Source organism: Astatotilapia calliptera, chromosome 1, assembly GCF_900246225.1.
Source record: "Astatotilapia calliptera chromosome 1, fAstCal1.2, whole genome shotgun sequence".
NCBI classification, from domain to species: Eukaryota; Metazoa; Chordata; class Actinopteri; order Cichliformes; family Cichlidae; genus Astatotilapia; species Astatotilapia calliptera.
Genome location: NC_039302.1, coordinates 22,409,196 through 22,428,464, shown reverse-complemented (window position 1 = coordinate 22,428,464; position 19,269 = coordinate 22,409,196). Strand labels below are relative to the sequence as shown.

Genomic DNA, 19,269 nt, shown 5'->3' with positions numbered 1-19,269 from the left:
GCAGTAGTTGTCTGAGTTGTCCTTCAACAGTTTTTTCCCTCTTTTACTATGCTTCTGCTCAAGTTCGATATTGTAAACTTTATGCTCTTGTTCCCCTTCAGTGTCCTATAGTGCCCCCCTCCCCTTCTGCTTTGCCTGTACTGACTTCTTTCTCTCCACCACATCTGACAAGCATGTGTGGCAAAAAGTTTCCTCTCCCCTGTTCCCCTTTAGGAAGCCCCACAAAATTAGCTAGGCTGGAAGGTACTTAAGACAGTGCAAGAGAATACTGGAGACAAGCAGAGAGAAGTCCAGAGAAAGGAAGTCAGGGCAGAAAAAGATGAATGATCATACATGAGATGCAGAAGAAATGCTGAGTTGTGGTAAACACTGTAGCAGTTTGAGTACATGTGTTAGAGAAACAGGAGAAAGAAAGAGGGGCAGTTAAAAAGAAGTACAAAAAGGGAAAAGAAGAAAGAAAGGGAGTACAGCCAACTGGCATAGTTTGACTTATTCAGCTCAGCTCTAAAAGTCTCAGGCAGCCCAGACTCCAAACCACACGGACCTAGATCCTCTCTGCACACTCTGCAACTGCAATGTGGAGGCTCTATAAAAGTAGGAGATAGAGAGTGCAGCACAGTAAAGAGCCATTCTTTCAAAACGCTATGGATTTTGTGTTCTGGTTTCTACCAGGGGCTGAATTCTTTCAGTTTTTAACATTAAAAGTCAGACCTGCAGTGTAATGGGCCTGCAGAATGGAGTATGATATTGATTTCTACAAACATTTTGCCTGGCTCAGAAAGGTAAGATGTTTTCCACTTGCATGTCCACTCTTCTTACTTTCATACTGAACCAAAATTGCAGGGTCTTGTTTGTTTATTTTCTTGCAGTGTTGTTGCTTTTACAGTATAATTGCCGTTGCCATGGTAGATAATTTGAGGGAAGATGTGTTTAGTTTTTGAACTAAGGAGGTGTGCTGCAGAACACATGCCGTCTTAAACACACAGGTCCCTTGTGGAGCAGAAAAGGGGGCAATGACTATGAAGCATTAAAAATACCAAATCTGGTATGTGATCTGGTATGTGATTAGAAAAATGTTTTCCATTTAGTTTAAGTGTGACTGTTAGAAAATCTTCCAATTTTTCAATGTTCCGTTTAAAAAAAGTTGGTTGCAAAAAGTGTTTTTAAGAAGCTAAAAAACACTTTTACAGAATCTTTAACAGTGAAGCAAACTGAGGTTGACTAGTGAGCTTACTTCTGTGTCATATGTTAAACTATTTGAGAATAATAAATGGATAAACAGGGTGAGATCATTTCCTGACTCTTTAACCTATAGAGTCTTTGGATAGCACATACCATCTTGCTTCCATTAAAGTCATTACTTATCACTGCCCCCATTTGGTGAATTCTTACTGAATTCTTATAGGAATCCTTTTCATGCCAATCCTACAAGCTAATCATATGTTTGGGATTTTTTAAGAATCTGCAAGGGGAAAATTGGTGATCTAAAAATGTTTGTATAGATATTACTAACGTTCATAATACTGTGTGAAAATGCAATGTTACTTTCAGCTTGTTTTTGCATAAAAAACAACATAACATAACATTTGTATCAAAACTATGAAAACACAAAGATTCAAAAACTAGAAATGACTGCTCACTTTTGAACAGTGTTAAAAGAAATTATTCTTCCAGTTACTCCCAAGATAGCCTCAAAAAGTCTTTTTTTCTGAATGTATCAACTATAATCCTGATTTGAAGCTTCAGATAGCTTCAGTAATGCTATTTTTAAAGAACATATATGGACTTTTAACACCTGGAGATAAGTTTCAACGCTGTGTATAGATCTAAACAACATGGAGACCATTCATATCATTATCATGGCATTATTTGTGTCATGTTGAGGCTGTGTGCAGGCAGTAGTGATGGCAAGGAGGATCCAATGCGCAGACACTCGGAGGAAGAAAGCAAACTCAAACTCAGATTTATTGCTAGATGGTAAACAGAGAACTGCCAAAACTGAGAATACAAACACTAAACTGAAAATAACAATAACCTGAACTGGCAGCCAGATGACTAGAACAAACAGCATGAAATGTGGGTAGATCACAACACTGACACAGAGAAACACAAGGCTTAAATACACAGAGGGAGCAATCAGGGAATGGGAAACAGGAGGGAAACACAGCTGGGGCAAATCAGGGCTGACGAGACCAAGGAAGCAAAACCTGATACAATAACACGAGACGCAGACTTTCAAAGTAAAACAGGAAAAATAACACAGAGATGCAGACTTGACACGGGGATACAGCAGAAGGGGAGACAGCAACTATGGATCACAGAGAGAAAACCAGAATACTAAAACTCTAACAATACCCACACAGAGAACCTAAACTAAAAATAATCCTATAACCCATAAGACAAAGCTAGAATAGAATGAAATAAACAAAATCAAAGAACCAAAAACACAAAACACTGGGTTGACGACCCAGGCACCCTAACAATTTGTTCCTGTCCCAACACATATTTTAGGAGAATGACCTGAATGTCAGGGTTGTATTGTTTTAACTTAACACAATTAATCAGGCCAGGAAGCAAGAAGACTGTAAGCAACATGTTATTTTGATATATTATCCTTGCAGGTAAAAAAAAAAGAAGTCTGTAAATACATTTAAATACATTCAAATATTATACTGCTAAAAATATGATGCGTGGACTATTTGAAAGACTATACTTTTTAAAAAAAATAAATTATCACAAACTGCTTGAGTTTATTTGTACAGACTTTTTAAACTGGAGTATATAATGTCCCTATGAGTATTGTTGAAAGGCTTGATCTTTGAGTTCATTTGTTTGCTCTTTACCGCGCTTGTACACTAAAGGTTCTGAATTATCCCTGACTAAACAGAACTCAGACGTCAGCCAACACTTCCCCCCAGTAATCAGCTGGTAAAAAAATGTTCTACACAAATGTTAATGCTAGATAAGAACTTTTAAACCTATTACAGTCTTTGCACACATTACACACATTAGACACAATACAAAGTGTGTGTGTACGTGTGTGTGTGTGTGTGTGTGTGTGTGTGTGTGTGTGTGTGTGTGTTTGTGTTGTGTGCTGGAAGACAGATTTGACCCACTGTGCTGCTACTCTCACTTAGCAGTGTAACCAGTGAGCCTAACTGCTGCCCTGTATTCTGAAGGTAAACCTCCATTCAAACGCTAACAGTGAGTCTTACCAGGAGCGTTTGTCCCGTCTGGAAGGAGACAAAGAATCACTAATTCTACAGGTACAGAAATTTCTCTGGATGCTTTTCACTTGTTTCATGCATCTTGAACACATCTCCATTGGGTTCTGTTTATAAAATGTATATGACCTATGAAAAGGTTGTTGCACTAGCAACATATTTAACAATAAAGTTGAATCACTTCCACACTGTATGATTCTGCATAAAAAAAGAAAAGAAAATGGGCACATGATACCGCACATTCAGTAGGAAGTAAATCTAATCAGTGCTCGTATCAGATAGCAGTGTTAGAGAATAGAGGTGAGAGAAGGAAGGTGAAAGGACAAAGGTAGGTCTCAGTATTGTGTTGGAAATGTTGCGTAATTGTGTTTTTGTTCAACTTGTGGGTGAAGTAACAGTTTCAAAGTGGGTTTGGTGCTGTTACAACACTTGAATGTCTTGTTCTGTGTGATCTGTTTGCCAGTGTATGTGTAGGTGTAGGTGTGTTTAGCACTCAAGACTGCTCGGCAAGTGTGTCTTAGACAGGTTGAGGCTAGCACCTTTGTGTGCTGTAGCTGTGTGTGAGAGAAGTCAGATGCCCTGTTTGTTTCTTCAGCCCGCGCATGAAACATTTCTTTGGAAAATCCGTTCTAGTTGGCTGGTTGGGCCAGCTTTTTGGCATATGATTAGCTATTATGTGGCCTTAATAGTTTCTCTGCAGATTTAAATTTAACCTGGTTTCTGCTGAAATTGCTGGAGTCACTGAAGTGTGGCAAGCACAAAAAAAACCTTCATTTCTTTGAAAAGGAAATGTTTACACAGTTTGATCTGGTACAGATGTGGAAATGTCAACAAAAATGAGCAGCAGTCATTAACTGAGAAAAGCTGATATTAATAAATAGTGCACTGTGAGAAACTTTGTAGTAAAAGAGAAAATGTGAATCCTGAAGAATGCTAGGCCCAGGCTGTATTTGTGTGATAAAGTTCACATCTAAGTGATGTTAAAACCATTTTATTCTCCAGCCTTTGCTTAGAAAACACATCCTCATGTCCAATATCTTTCCATCCACCTTCACAAAAACACACAGGTGAGTGTGCTGACAGACCAGGTGGAAGCGCAGGGGGTGAAGATCAGCGATTTAGAGAGTTCTTTGATGGAGCATCGGCACAAACTCAACTCCACAGAGGAAATGTTACAGCAGGTATTCAACTGGCCTTAAATCATGCTCATTTTTGTCAAATCCTTCTCTGTACTAAATACTTGACTTTTATTGCTGGAACAAAATAAGGTATGAAAAGTTATTATTTCAATACTGTTACCCCTATATAATTAACTGGGACAGGGCCTCAGACTGTCCCTCTATCGTTTAATTAATTTTTTCTCATAAACTTCAGAATGTTATTTGGGATGAGTTCAGCATCATGGAAAGAAATTCCTTACTCAGATTCCAGTGCATCTGGCTGCAGATTACCCCAGCAACCAAAATATTTAGGACGCTCAGACTCATTCCAGGACAGCGTCTCAGAATGTCTGTCTGGTTCCTGCAGGGCCAGACTAGTCGGGCTGGGCAGGTGATCATAGCATGAGTAGCCACACCCCTAATCTATAACCACCAGAACTGCTTGCAAACAGGCATTAAAAGAGTAAGAAACAAAGGGAGAGGAGACGAGAGAGAGAGAGAGAGAGAGAGAGAAAACAACAGAGGGAGGGTGGAAGGGACGAAGAAAGGAACAAATGAGGAAGGAGGAACAGCTGAAAAAGGTGGAGAGATGGGCTGGAGAAAAAAGAAAATGAGGTGGTGCTCCTTTAAGAGTTACAAGTGTACAAGTGTGTATACTTTCAAGGACTTTGTTAAACAGTGGCGAGAACACTGAATGGAATAGACGTATGAAAATTTACTGAAACCACAGCATCCATGAAAGGAATACACTTTGGTTTCCTTTACTTCATGCAGACATTGGAAAATGAACAAGGTAGTATGTTTTATTCTTATATTGCAGTGCAAGCTCCATTCTACTGTTTCAGTCAGTTCTGACAAATTTCAAGAGTGCCAGAAGTGTTTCTTAGCTACCTGATTAGCTGTGAATTTGATTTGCAATGTCTACTTGTCTGTGCCATGCTGCCCGAGTGTGCAGAGTATCAAAGGGCAGCCGGGAATGGTTTCTTGGAGACATGGTCATTATGAGGCTTTGGACCTGAGCCGCAAATCTCTTTCTGGTGACAAAGCTCTAATATTTTCCATGTGCACTCTGGAAGAATTTCAGATACTTTCCAAAGTCAGCCTTTTAAATGGATGTATCCATACGTACAGTTTGCCTGCCTCCGATGATTATTTCTAGGCTTTAAGTGATTTAGCACCTGCTTGACATCAACCAAATTAGTTATACATCTGCCCGCATAGTCTGGCTTGACTCTCAAGCCTGTCAGCCATTCAGCACAGACTTTCGCAGAACCATTTAGTGGCAGCCTCTCTTAGCACCGGGTTTGATAGGCAGCTGTTTACAGGACAAAAGCACCTGTTGAAGATATTAAGTTATTTTGATGTTGTTCAAGGATGTTTGGCATGCTTTTGCCACCTCTCTCTCTCTCACACTCTCTCCACCAGTGCTGTGTGTTTTGAGTGAGCTGTGAAATGGGCATTATAAATAGTGGTCATGGGTTGTGTATATTTAGCCTCTCAAACAGCTTCTAAAACCAGAAGGGACTGTCATTACAGAGCTGGTAGTTCGCTGTGTCTCATGCTTAATGTTGGCTTTGTTCAGTAAGTATTAAGGGGATAATGTATTTGTGTATGTCTGTTTGTGTTGCTTCATGCTCTTGCTGAATGTTGTTGATGACAGGAACTCCTGCATAGGGCGTCACTGGAGAACCAGAAGCTGAGTCTTATGGGGGAGGTGTCCTACCTGAAACTAAAGCTGGCAGACATGGAAGGAAAACAGGGCCATGGGGGTGAAAGGCAGCACAAAGCAGAGGTATGGCTTCTCACTAAATTAAACAGGAAAATTCCTATCACCAGATATTTACACTCCAATTAAATGTACTTTTTAAAGTCAGCTATGTAAAACTTTGTCGTTTTCTCTTGGATAATATATACCCAAAAGCAAAAAGCAGCCATATTAAGCACGACCAAAAGTTGATTCACTTGTTCAATTTAATTGGTAGGCTATCAATCATTTCACCTTGTAAATGGTGGGGACAGGAGTAATTAGATTATCTAAAATCTTCATCAGCTTCTACTTTACTTCAGTCCCTGGAAATTTGAACTCTTCCTGGTATGACGAGGTAAACACAAAAATCTGCTTTGTGTTCTGATGGATCTAGCCTTGAAGTCTGCTGCTGATTTTATGGAAGACCATAAACACATTCTGGACAGATGAAAGGAAACATTAAACCAAAGCCCAGCTCTGTTGTTCCTGGGAAAGGTCTACAGGAAAAAAAAAGTATCCAAGGAGTTTAATGTTTTTTTGTCAGTCTCAACTGAATCCTGTATTTGCTTAAGGCTACTGTGTTAGGTTACCAATAGACCTCTGAGCATTCAGTGTCGACTTTAGAAAGAGAAAGCAGGGAAAGCAGGAGTGTTACTAGACAGGATACTGTAATGTATGTAGTTACTGTCAAAACACTCCTGGTCAAAGACTCTTTGTGTCCTCAGGTTAGAAGACTTCAGGCATGGTGGATGACAGGCCAAATATGAGTGTGTATAGGCTTCGGCCCAGAGAATTTTATTCTTAGTGGTGTCTACTGGTTGAGTAGGTCCTTCTCCCCATATTGGAAAAAAGATCATTTGAAGACTTTTGAATTTTGTAAAGTTTGTTATTTCTAAGCAGGAAAAAACCCCACAGTAAAGCACTGTGTTTTAGCAGATTGCAGTTTTTAACTAATTTACAGTTACGTTTTTAATTCTCACTTGCTTTTCTAAATCCAACTTTCCCAGCTGCTTAGAATAAATAGAGTAGAAATAAATGTACTTTAATGGTCTCCCACGTGCTGCCTCTACTACACAAACATGCCCACACATATTCATGCTTCTACACATGCCTCCTTGCTGTAGAGCCAGCAAGCTCACAGTTAAATTTAGCCATCAAGGCGCTCTGGATCATCTGTCATATCCGCTGTACTGGACCTCAAATGAGACTTCCTCTGTCCACAGTCCCAGCATAACTCGGCTGCTTGGCTGCTTTCTGAAGGAACACTGACAGGCATCACCTCTGAATTATTCACCCCTACTGAAATGTATCATTGCAAATAACAATTTTGTTTTTGAAAATGGCGATATAGTTATGATCAACATAAATAGCTGCTTAGCAATGCCCGTTTGAAAAGAGACTGACACTGGGAAACCAACCAATGACGTATGTTTTTCAAAGGTTTAAACATGTATTTATTGAAGACTACATATGTACCTGAAATACATCAAAAAATGTTGAAAAGGTTAATTTCTACTAATATATACTGTATTCACACTCAGACAGACAGATACCTGCCCCACAATTTTTCATCTTTTCTTTCTAAACATTTCTCTCAATCTTTTTCTCTCCCACTACATCTGGCAGACTGTAGTGAATTTCATTAGTGAGCTGCAGGAGCAAATATATCAGTTTCAGAAGGAAATCAATAGCAAGATCCAGGAGAAAAAGGCCCTGGAGATCCCAAATGACAGCAGGCTTCCTGTGGAGTGCCCCGCTGAGTCTTCTGAAAGCCAGGATTCAAACCTGGGGGTGCCATGTGACAAAACCTCGGGGATAGTGAACAAACTGGAGGACACTCCAAACGGGGCCGATGGAAACACAACTACCCTGGAAGAGGGCAGTTCAGATGCAGAGCAAAAGTACTACTGTGGAGGAGAAAGTGTAGGCATAGCTTACTTGCATGACTTCTGTTGTTGCGTACAGCATGCGTTGTCTTACTCTGGTGTGTGGGATCCTTAGGTTTAGATGCAAATGAAACTGCTCACCAAACATCCTCAACAGCATTTATGTTGCTATAGAAAAACCAGCAAAACTAATAAGTGCCTGACACGGTTAAGAGCTGCATTTAGTGTGCTGTGTCTTGTGTGAAAAAAAACAAACAAACAAAAAATAAATAAATCCTCTTTTAAAAGTAAAATAATTTTTTTTCATTTTCTCACACATTCTGTTACAGGGCTTGCTTAAGGAACTCAGGATTCTCAAGGACAAAGTCGAACACCTGGAGGATCAGAAGTTACAGTACGAGAAGAAACTCAAAGCAACAAAGGTAAAAGAAAGTTCAGCTTTATGTGCTGTGTGGACGTTGCACTACACCATCACTTCCCAAATTCCACCATTAACTGTCCACTCAGCTTTCCTAAAAGCTGTCCAATCTGATGTTCCTGCCAGTTAAGTGAGTCATTCCTTTTTGCACATGTGCTCCCATTCTCAGACACCTATGTTTATTTGGGAACTCTGCAAGCTATTTTACTTTCTAAGTTAAAGCATGATAGAAATATACCTAATAATAGTTCTTTAATCATTATTGTTGTAATTTGGAGTGATTTAATGATATTAACTTTTTAGACTTTTCCCATTTTTACTTGCTCTCACCATTTGTCCTCTATTATGATAAAATCTCTACCACTCCCATTATTTTTACATCTCTCCCTGTGTTTTTTTTTTTTTTTTTGCTATGTTTGTGGTACAATAACTATACACGTCTAAATGCTAAATATGCCTTGTTATGGTGTCAACTTGTTTGGTCTCCTTGCAAATCTGGTTTCAAAGGGCACGTCTGCTAATTCCCTTATAGATCTATTCGTTCACAACAGACAAGCTGCTGCAAATGGTAATTGGCAAGCTGTATAGTTACACCTTGACTGGCTTTAGGGTATTTATTTCTCAAGGGAGGCTGACAATAATTATTATAATTTAATATACTCTTATTCAAAAACATATTGCAACCTGCCGAATAGCATAATGAATAAATGCTACATTTTATAGAAACATTTTTCCTTGCAGTTCTCAGGTGGACACTTTGGTTACTAGCATCAGGGCCAAATGTCCTGATCAGTATTTGAGATATGAAGTTTATTTTCCACTGCTCATTTGCTTCCACACGCATGCTGATAGAAAACACAGGCAAACAGATCAGCTTGAGTCAATTTCATTACCATCTGTGTGTTCCTTCTGTAACTTGCTTCAAAACAACCTATAAACTCCAGATAGCAATGACCTAACATTTGGTACTCTAAACATCAGAGAAGTGATATTTACGTGCCTTCTTGTGGGTTTTCATATATAAGCAATGGTGGAAAAAAGTTTTGGGCTTCACTCGAGGACATGTGCTGACACTTAAACTTGAAATGCATACATACATCTTATTTTTAGGAATGTGGAAATGTTTTTAGGTGTTAATCTTTAAAGAGCACATGCAGTACACGTCATCTGCTGGCATTTATTTCTCGCTGTGTGTTACCCACAGGCAGAGATCAGCAGCCTTCAGCAGCTCCTGCACAGTAAGAACGCTGAGATTGAGAGCTTGCACTCTCAGCTGCTGGCCAGACCCTCTTTAACCACAGAGAGCACAGAGAGAGGTAAGCAAAGCTGCCAGCCTCAAGCCCTCAGCCGACCTGCCAACAACAGCGTCTCACTCAAAGTTACCCAACTTGATAGGTGACACAGTTAATGACTCTTGTTTGCACTTTCAGTTAAAGTAACAACTATGGAAAAAGCCAGTCTCAGCCCTAAGTAAACTGTCTTATGAGTTTCTGTCTCTCTCTCTCTCAGAGGAGTTGTACAGGAAGAGACTAAACACCAAATGTAAGCCTGAGCAGTACATAATGAAAATTGTTCTAAACCCACTGGCCATGTCTACTTTTGATCTCTCATTTATTTCCCTTCTTCAGACATGCTTCTCTGTTTCATTATCTTTCATTTCCTTCTGCTCTGAGGGGGAGTTTTGACAATCATCAGCTTGTTTCCTCAATAACTTGATGCATCTCTCCTCCCTTTCACTTCTTTGTTGTCTTTATCGATTCCTGAAGAAATAATATTTTTGTCTGTCATAGATAACTGCTTCTCTGGGCTACTTGCTTGGTACAATCATGGTCACTTACTAGCAGTCTTGTGCATATGATTGCAAACGCTGCAGCAAAAGTGCCTGTGTTTGCGTGCCCAGATGTGTCTGTGACTAATAATAACAACAACAGCAACAATAAATATATCAATAACAATTTACTTATTAATGTGCAACATCAAAAATAAGAATAGGAAATAGTGTGAAAAAAAAAAAAAACTTCAAATGCAACATAAAAAAACAGAAGTTGAAAGAATAAGATGCAGCTGACCAATGATTATCAAAAAATATAAACTCTATACTAAGAAGAAGCTACTTTATTTCTCCATTATTCACAAGTGGGTGACACAATGGGGGGCTCTGCAGTTTTTAATTTGGCAGAGTTTTTACACTTGATGCCTTTCTTGAACGGGACCCGAAAGGGATAAAATTTATGAAAAAGCCTTACGCGATAAATGAGTCTTTAGAAGTGATTTAAAAGAAGACACGCTTGATAGTTTTTTGTCTTTGAGCGTGTGGTGGAAACAGGTTCTGCCTGAGGATCCGAGGCTGCGCACCGGTCGGCATGGGAAGAGCAATTTGAGTATAGATTCTGGGGTCAGGCCATGAAGGGCTTTAAAGCTAATAAGTAAAATCTTAAAATCAATACTGGGCAGTAGTGTGGAGTCATTAAGACTTATGCAATATGTTCAGTTTTCTGGGTGCTTGCAAGAGGTGTGGCTGCTGCATTTTGCACTATCTGAAGTCTATTTAATGCTTTCTGACTGAAACCTGTTAAAAGACCAATACAGTGAAAAGATCCAAGAGGAAATAAAAACATGAATGATAGTCTGAATGTCACTAAAACTCAGTATTAATCATATTCTCACAATAGGTGGTCACAGACTCAAACTATGATTGATGGCTAAAAAAGTCTTCGATGAATTTAAAAATAAATGGTTGGGAGAACTCTCGTGATGAATAAATCATTGATTTATGTGTTTGCGCCTTTCCTCGTTTTCTAAATAACTATATGCTACTAAAAAGATCTATTCATATCAAAATTTATATGACACGAGCAGAAGCCTATACAGATTTATAATCAGTGTTGGGGTTTCTCCTTATAGATCAAGAACTGCAGAAGCTTAGGAGTGGTATGAAATCACTGGCAGCTGCCAATGATGAAAAGGTACGTTTCTGGTGACCTGTAAACCTGTCCTTTCCCAGCTGTGATCATAGAGTAAAAGCTACCATCTGTATTGTCATCAGTTTACTGTCCTACAGGCCTGTATATGGATATGCTAACATCACTGCTTCTTCGAAGCTTATAGTGTAACAGTTTTTGGGCTGTGTCATTTGAAGAGGCAACACCCCTTCAACCATTTATAGCACAGAGGGGCTTTTGTATTCTCCCTCCAAGTGTATTTTCGACTTTAAAGACCTACAGACATTGACTTACATGTGGCACACCAGCGAAGACACACACGTACCCACACCCTAAGGCAGGCCATTTCAGGAAAAGCCACACTTAAGCAGGCCTCATTCTGCCAAGCCTAATTTTGGAGTGAGCTACATTAAGAGAACCATAGCAAAACCGGGCATGGGCACCACTTCAAAAAACACACACTCCATGCAGCTGGTTACCACAATCTCTATCCATTACTTTGATCTAAAGGCCATATGGTGGAGGAAAAACATTTGTGCAGTATATCGGTCAGTAACTGGATGAAGCAGGTAGTCCATATGGGTGTTTCCTAACCTTAAATAAACATCTTAATTGTGTTTTATGGACTTTGGACACTTGTTACCTTGTTTTCTGCAGGACCGACGTATTGAAGAGCTCACTCTGCTCCTGAACCAGTGCAGACAGTTCAGAGAGGTCTCTAGTAAAGCAAGGCAAGGTAATCAGCTTACTCAGTACTTTATCATTCCCTTGCAGTGCTTATATTATGACGCGTCAGTGTGATGAAGCCCATCATGCGTTATTGTTTTAAAGAGAAATGGATTCTACTGCTTGAGTGGAATACAAAATCCTTCTCTTTGTTACTGTAGCACCATCTGCTGTCCGCACATTGTCGAATGGCAGGAGCCTGTCAAGCAGCAGTGAGGAAGAAGAGCAGGGTCTGATGAAGAATGGTGACACCTCGAGTGCAAAATCGGAGGATGTGAAGTCTGAAGTGGGTGCAAAAAAATAAATTAATCTGCTGGTCTCAAAAGAGCTGATCGATTAGTTCCTTAAATATTTCAATATAAGCACAGCCTAATTATTTTAATTGTATATTAAAATGTTTATTAACCGCAGGCTTCGACAAACAGTTCTGCATCCCAGCAGACATCGATTTCATCAGTCCAGAAAGACAGCGATTCCAGGTAGTGCAGCAGCTTTTCATTAAAGGGTCATTCCAATATTTCTTAGGAGGACTGAATTTATCGATTGTGATTGTCTTCACAGATCAGAAGTACAGACTTTATCAAGCAGCATGAATGACATAACAAATGGAAGTGCGCAAAAGGTATATTTCTTAAAATGTGATACAATTCATATGAAGAATGTTTTAGCTCACAATGCTTCCCTGCTTAGTTCTTTTATAGTTTAAGATCTGCTATACTGTTTCTGATGAACGCATAAGAGAATCACAATTAACTATACATTTACAGATGTATTTATATTTATATTCACAGATTTCTTTTATCATTTAGAAAAGTCACTGTCTTTTCTGTTTGTATCTACTCTGTTCATCCAGACTGGCCCGAGTGAAATGAGAAGTCACACGCTGCCTGTGAATTCCTCTCTGTCAGAACAAAATGGGATCGGAGACAGCAGCAGTGAAATACAGAGTCAAAGGTCTCCAGCTGGGAGTGAAGACGGAGACTCAAGCCAAAGTAAATCCCAGCATATTAAATCAAGTTTTCCTGACTCCTGCTTATGGTTATTTATTATATAATGGCTGGTGTTCTGTAATGAACCTTGGTGTACTGCAGAATCCGTTCTCCATTTCTATGGAGAAGGCGATAGCCTTGTAATTCCCATGAGTAAAGGCGGTATTCATATTTGGAGGAAACCACTTTATGTCGACCAGGCTACTTTTGATCATAGCTAATTGCAGAGCCTCCTGACAGAGCAGATGGATCATGGTATAGACTTTCATACTGAGCACGCCCTCTCTCTTGCTCTGATTGACCACATTCATCCCAGCTCCACCCATCCACAGCATGACTGACCAATTTTAACTTGAGCCCCACCCTGATTTCTCTTTGCTGCAGTCTGCAGGAGTGAGATGACTGTCTGTAGCCTCTACCTCTACCATAAAGATCAGACCTTGTAAAATTTAGCCTCTAATCCCTTTCTTTTTCATGGGGCATTAACTGATGAATTATTTGCTGAACTCAATGGCCTGTATCCTGAGTCTCTCTACTGAATAGAGCACTGTGTAGCAGCCGGCCACCCTGCATGCACCACTTTGCTCTTAATGTCCTCTTTGCTATGAAAATGTAGGAAAAAAACAAAAAGCTTTTTATGGGTTTTTACTCAGTCACCACCATCATCATCAGGAGTTCAACGCTGATCGTGCCAAAATTACAGGAAACAGCTTAATCATCCATAGAGGCAATCAATCAAATGTGACTTATTTGGCAGGACTACAGTGGAGCTTTGTCTGCTTATATTATCAGAATAAACTCAAATTTTCAAATGCATCTTTAATTTTTTTATGGTTTAACTGGCCATGTAGAAGACACTTTGGATCATATTTTTACTTTGTAATTTACATAACATTTACTGTGGTTTTTGTATCCTCCCAAAGGAAAGCCAGAGAAAGGTGATGACAGCACCTCAAGTGACACTTCCCCTGTTCATTCTGGCCAGCGAGCTGTGGGCTCACCAGAATACATGAAGAATAACAGGAGCTTCAAGAGACTCTGGGGAAAGTGAGTTTGGGAGCATACATAAATACATTAAATACACAGTGCATTAACCTAAATGACTGCCAGATAGCTGGAAAAAAACCAACAACTAAGAAATGCAAAAAAGTTTGATTGATTTGGACATTTATGATTGATTGATTGATTGATTAACACATTAAATTATGTGAACATGGCATGTACCCAATGGTTTATAGGATGTATGTCTTAAATGTACATATATATTTATAAAAAATACTTGTATGCACTCTGCCTTATTTCTTTACTTTTAGACTTTTTTTAGCTGTTACTGGAAAAAGGTGTTACTGAATTGATAAATTAAATTTACAATATATTCTGTTTTTGCTATTCTGTTTTCTTTTTTGGATTAAAAAAAATACATGATAACTGTTTCCAGTCACATAAAAAAGATTTATCAAACTCTTGCAGTCCTGTGAAACTAAGTACACCCTGTGATTTGGTATATTATTTGAAACAAGAAACAATAACTTCACATTGTTGTTGAGGAATTTTGGCACATTCTTCTTTACAATGTTGCTTTAGTTCATTGAGTCCTGTGGGCACAGCTCTCTAAAGGTCTTACCACAGTATTTTAGTCAGGTTAAGGTCTGCACTTTGGCTGGGCCACTGCAGCAACTTGATTTATTGTTCTTTTTCCAGCCATTTTGTTGGAAATTTGCTGCTGTGGTTGGGTCATTGTCCTGTTGCATGACTCACTTTTGGTTTAGCTTTAGGTCTCAGACAAATGACATTACATTTGTCTGTAGAATACCTACAGTACAGAGGAGTTAAATCATTTTGTGATCAATGCACTTGACTGCTGTAGACCAGCAAACTACCTAAACTTTTCCCTTTTACAGAGGTGCTCACACTTTATTATGAGCAGCTAGTCCAGTCCATTTGATAAACAGCATCTGGCTGTTACTGGCCCTCTGGTTACTGTTACTGGTTTCTATGGAAGCAGTTGAGGTGTACTTACTCTTTCATAGGACTGCATAGAGTACCTTGAAAGCTTTCTTTTCAACATAACTGTATATTTTAAAAACATTACTTTGAGAATTAATAACTGGCAGTGTTTCCAGTCACATAATTTTCTCTTCTCCACACAGACTTAGAAGAACACAGTCTGGAGGCCTTCCCGCTACAGATCCAGATTCTGGGCAATTTAGAAGAGGGGGACTGCGTGCGACTGCTGGTCCCAGACTGACCCGAACCCCTGAATCATTTGACTCAGCACGGTAAAACGCTATCTGATCTTGTAATACAATATTTTAAGGGTTATGTTTGACCCTTGTAATTTGCTGTTTTAAAATATTCTGCTGTGGTTTTCATGCCACATCCTCTTCATCACCATTTCCCAAATGGCTACAATGAAACACGACTATTGGCTAATTTGTTGTTTAATAAAATTACCACAAATACTTGAAAATATGGCAATTAAAAAAACCTTCTCCTAATAAAATAACAATTTTTAACGTTCATTTTTAAAACTTCTTTCCTATCAGTGATATGAATATTCCATTCAGCCAGTGGACCAAGGAGCAGGTGTGTGGCTGGCTAGAGGACTATGGATTGGGCCAGTACGTTAGTCTCTCCAGACAGTGGGTTGAAAATGGACAAACACTTCTGTCTGCCACACCTCAGGATTTTGAGAAGGTCAGAATATAAACCCCTTACAAGCTATTTACATAAAAAACCAAATCTCAAATTTTGAAATAAGTTACACTCTATATCATAAATTAAAATTCATTTTTATGTCTAAATATTAGACTTCATCAGAATTGCACGTGTAGAGAAAATGAAAATACCTCAGTATTTGTGTGATAAGACAAACTGTTCTTTGTAACCTCAGGAGATGGGTCTGAAGAATCCACTGCACAGGAAGAAGTTGCAGCTCGCTCTGCGCGCATTCACCACTAAAGCTATAGAGAAGTCCTCAGAGCTGGACCACATCTGGGTCACCCGTAAGTCTATTTGTGTGGAATTATTTCAAATTCTCAGGCTTATGTGTTCACATGTAAATCAGATCTACAAATACCATACCAACAAGAATATTAAACCAAAGAAAACAAAAACAACTGTAACTGTAAATGCAATTTTAACCTTCCCTCTAAACTCTTAAATGTCTTCTAACTAAGCAGTTCCAGTGGACATGCTTTAAACATGTGAAGCAACATTAAAGTGAATGAATGAAGTTGACGGATTTTGTTTTGAATTTTACACACCAATTCAGGCTGGCTGGATGATATTGGATTGCCACAGTATAAAGACCAGTTCCATGAAGCTCGAATAGATGGTCGGATGATACAATATCTCACAGTGGTAAGGATTAATCTTACACATACTGCTTTAGATTTTCTGTAATTTGTGGCCTGCAAATGCATTCATCTGGCTTTAAAATATAACTTAAAACCCTAAAAAGTGCATTATAATGAATTGACAGATTTTCTACTGTGCTCATGCTTATATGTCTTTTTTGTTTTCCTGTTCGGACAGAATGATCTCTTGACTCTAAAGGTTACCAGCCAACTCCACCATCTTAGTATTAAGTGCGCAATTCATGTGCTTCATGCCAATAAATTCAACCCAAACTGTCTTCGACGTAGGCCAGTGGAGGAGGTAGGACTTTTGAAAGCTGTGTCCTTCAAATAGAGTTTCCGAGTGCTGTAGAATCAACACATTATGTTGTTTGTTTGTTTGTTTTTTTTACTTTCCTTTGTCACCTGAGTTTATGTAACAATTACTCTACTTTTTCATGTTATCCAGTATTCTTTGCAAAAAAAATTGTAAATCTTAACAGCTGAAGCTCAGATATAACAAGCTTCTATAGACATTTAGGAGGTGATGCTCTGGCTGATGTAATCGCATCCATTTCACACAAGATGGCGACAATTAGTTGTCAAATATTTGTCAAGATAAAGCATCTAATTTTATATCTGCTTTCAAAAGCCTTCAAGACTATTTGTTTATGTATTTCTTTAATGTGCTTAGAATGAGTTTTACACACGTACATGTATAATAGAAGGTGGGGTTTTTTTTAATTTCTTTTTAAATTTTGCTTTTAGAAACATCCTCCTCCTTCAGAAGTAGTGCAGTGGTCTAACCATTGTGTGATGGAGTGGCTGAGAGCAGTTGACCTAGCTGAGTATGCTCCTAATCTACGGGGCAGCGGTGTTCACGGTGGACTGATTGTAAGTCATGTAAATTTGTGATTCGTTTCTTTGTGATCGTACCAGTTGTATGTGCTTATACTAGATGGGAGCAGAGAGTTCATTATGTTGCCTTTATCTTTGGCAAACATAGATTCTGGAGCCTCGCTTCAGCTCAGAGACTTTGGCCCTGCTTTTAAATATTCCTCCGCAAAAGACTTTGCTCCGTCGTCATCTCGCAACTGCATTTTCTGCTCTGGTCGGGCTTCAGGCCATGCAGGAGAAACGAGAATATGGCAATGCTACGGGCCATGTGCCCCTCACTACAACCGCAAAAGTAAAGGTAAGAGCACTATTTAAATCAGTGAAATACTATGCAGCCTATAATCAACATTATTTGTTAATACATTGGCCTTTTGTGTGTTTTTAGCCGAAGAAGCTGGGCTTCACTCAATTCAGTCACCTCAGAAAGAGGAAGCCTGATGAATCTGCGGACTATATCTGCCCGATAGACAGTGGAGCACTAACAGTAAACGGAGTTTCTCGCCTGCCATCTTCAGCACAAAGGGGCCTCAGCCCCAGGTTGGACAGACAGGCTGAGCGGGAGGAACAAGTGGGTATCAAAGCTCAAACTAATGGCCCCAAACAATAATTAAAATGAAGCACGGAACGCCATGCTGCCCACCCCACATATATCTAAGTGACTTCATAAATCCAGAAATTCTAATGCAGACATTTACCCATGATGCATCTGCTTTGTGATTTGCTGAAAGGGCTGTGATGCAGTATTTAGCAATTGTTAATTGTTGTTAATGTTTATCTAATTAGATAATATTCATCTTAAGAAGGTGATGATTAATGCCAGTGTTTGAATTGTTTTAATAAAGCTACTCTGCATTCCTTATACAGTGGAATTCCAAGGCTTACAATTTTGCTTTTAAGCATTTTATCAACTATTTTGTATGTAGACTTCTTTAGACTTAGTAAGAAAAATGATGACCTTTTCTTGTTGCACATGTGGATTTTTGTACAGTGTAATAATGGATCAGCTACCTTCAAAATGTTTAAAGTTACCTTTAAGGCTTCTGTATAAATCTGATTAAACATTTTTTTGCAGCTTGAAATAAGGCTTGTTGGTTTATGGGAACCTAGAACCCAATTTTGTCCTCATTTGCAGTAATTAAAACTTGTATTATATTTAATTTAAAAAAATGATCCATAACACTAGTTTCCAATAATTTGTGATGCCATCTGATACTTAAAGACTTAAAGAGACTAAAGACTGCCCAGTAACAGTCAAACTTTAATAAGAAACAAGGAATTGATATCAGGAGAAAGTCTGAATATTTGTTTTAATGGAGCTGATAATGGTGCAATAGTGCATGTTTTGATTTTGTTGACGATTTAATAAATTCATCAAAGAACTAATGTTCTCTATATTGGAGTAGTTGTATAGTTTTCACACAGTTAAAATATTTTTTCTAAAGCATCCTCTAAAGCATATATAGGGGTAAATATATGCAGTCATTGTGAAGTAACTGTTATCTGCAGAAAAATTTTCTGTGGCTTTATTGTAAAGTCAGAATAAAATAAAATGGAAACTCTGTAAAGTTTCCATGGCAACTATTTCTGACCCGCCCCGATTCACGAACCACCCATCCCAAAACTATTGTAATAATACCTTAGGAAAAGGGAAATCCATTGTCTATTAATCTTGAAGATCAAGATGCTAACAATGTTTGACTTTGATGCAATAAAATTGAATTGAATGCATCTATGGCTATACAACTAAACAACATTTATGCCTTCATCTGTAGGTTCAACCAAACTAAGGCTGTGGTGATATAGCAGCTCACAGGTGATGAGTAACTGCCTAAATTCATCTAATTCTGTCTTTTTTCTAAATGAGACCTAGAAAGTGACAGTGCTGGTCAGAGTTCCAAATAAAGTCTTAATAACTGACTCAGTGTTGGTGTGTTTGCACACG

General features: G+C 38.7%; 1 protein-coding gene across 6 annotated transcripts; it reads left to right on the top strand.

Annotated features, from left to right (window-relative positions):
- On the top strand, positions 1 to 18,710 carry ppfibp2a (PPFIA binding protein 2a). 6 transcript variants are annotated; one of them, XM_026169926.1, is made up of 23 exons: positions 1 to 782; positions 3,180 to 3,266; positions 4,292 to 4,405; positions 6,045 to 6,176; positions 7,758 to 8,054; positions 8,347 to 8,439; positions 9,640 to 9,751; positions 9,945 to 9,977; positions 11,340 to 11,401; positions 12,035 to 12,113; positions 12,265 to 12,389; positions 12,515 to 12,582; positions 12,665 to 12,725; positions 12,957 to 13,095; positions 14,016 to 14,139; positions 15,243 to 15,371; positions 15,639 to 15,789; positions 15,986 to 16,097; positions 16,367 to 16,455; positions 16,630 to 16,752; positions 17,199 to 17,324; positions 17,437 to 17,625; positions 17,713 to 18,710. In XM_026169926.1, the coding sequence occupies exons 1-23, from the start codon at positions 735 to 737 to the stop codon at positions 17,932 to 17,934; spliced, it is 2,715 nt and encodes a 904-aa protein (XP_026025711.1). In that variant the 5' UTR covers positions 1 to 734; the 3' UTR covers positions 17,935 to 18,710. The 6 variants fall into 6 exon arrangements, with proteins under 6 accessions (XP_026025711.1, XP_026025719.1, XP_026025746.1 ...); XM_026169934.1 differs by lacking the exon at positions 9,945 to 9,977 and having other exon boundaries at positions 2 to 782; XM_026169961.1 differs by lacking the exon at positions 7,758 to 8,054 and having other exon boundaries at positions 21 to 782.
- The last annotated feature ends 559 nt before the right edge of the window (positions 18,711 to 19,269 follow it).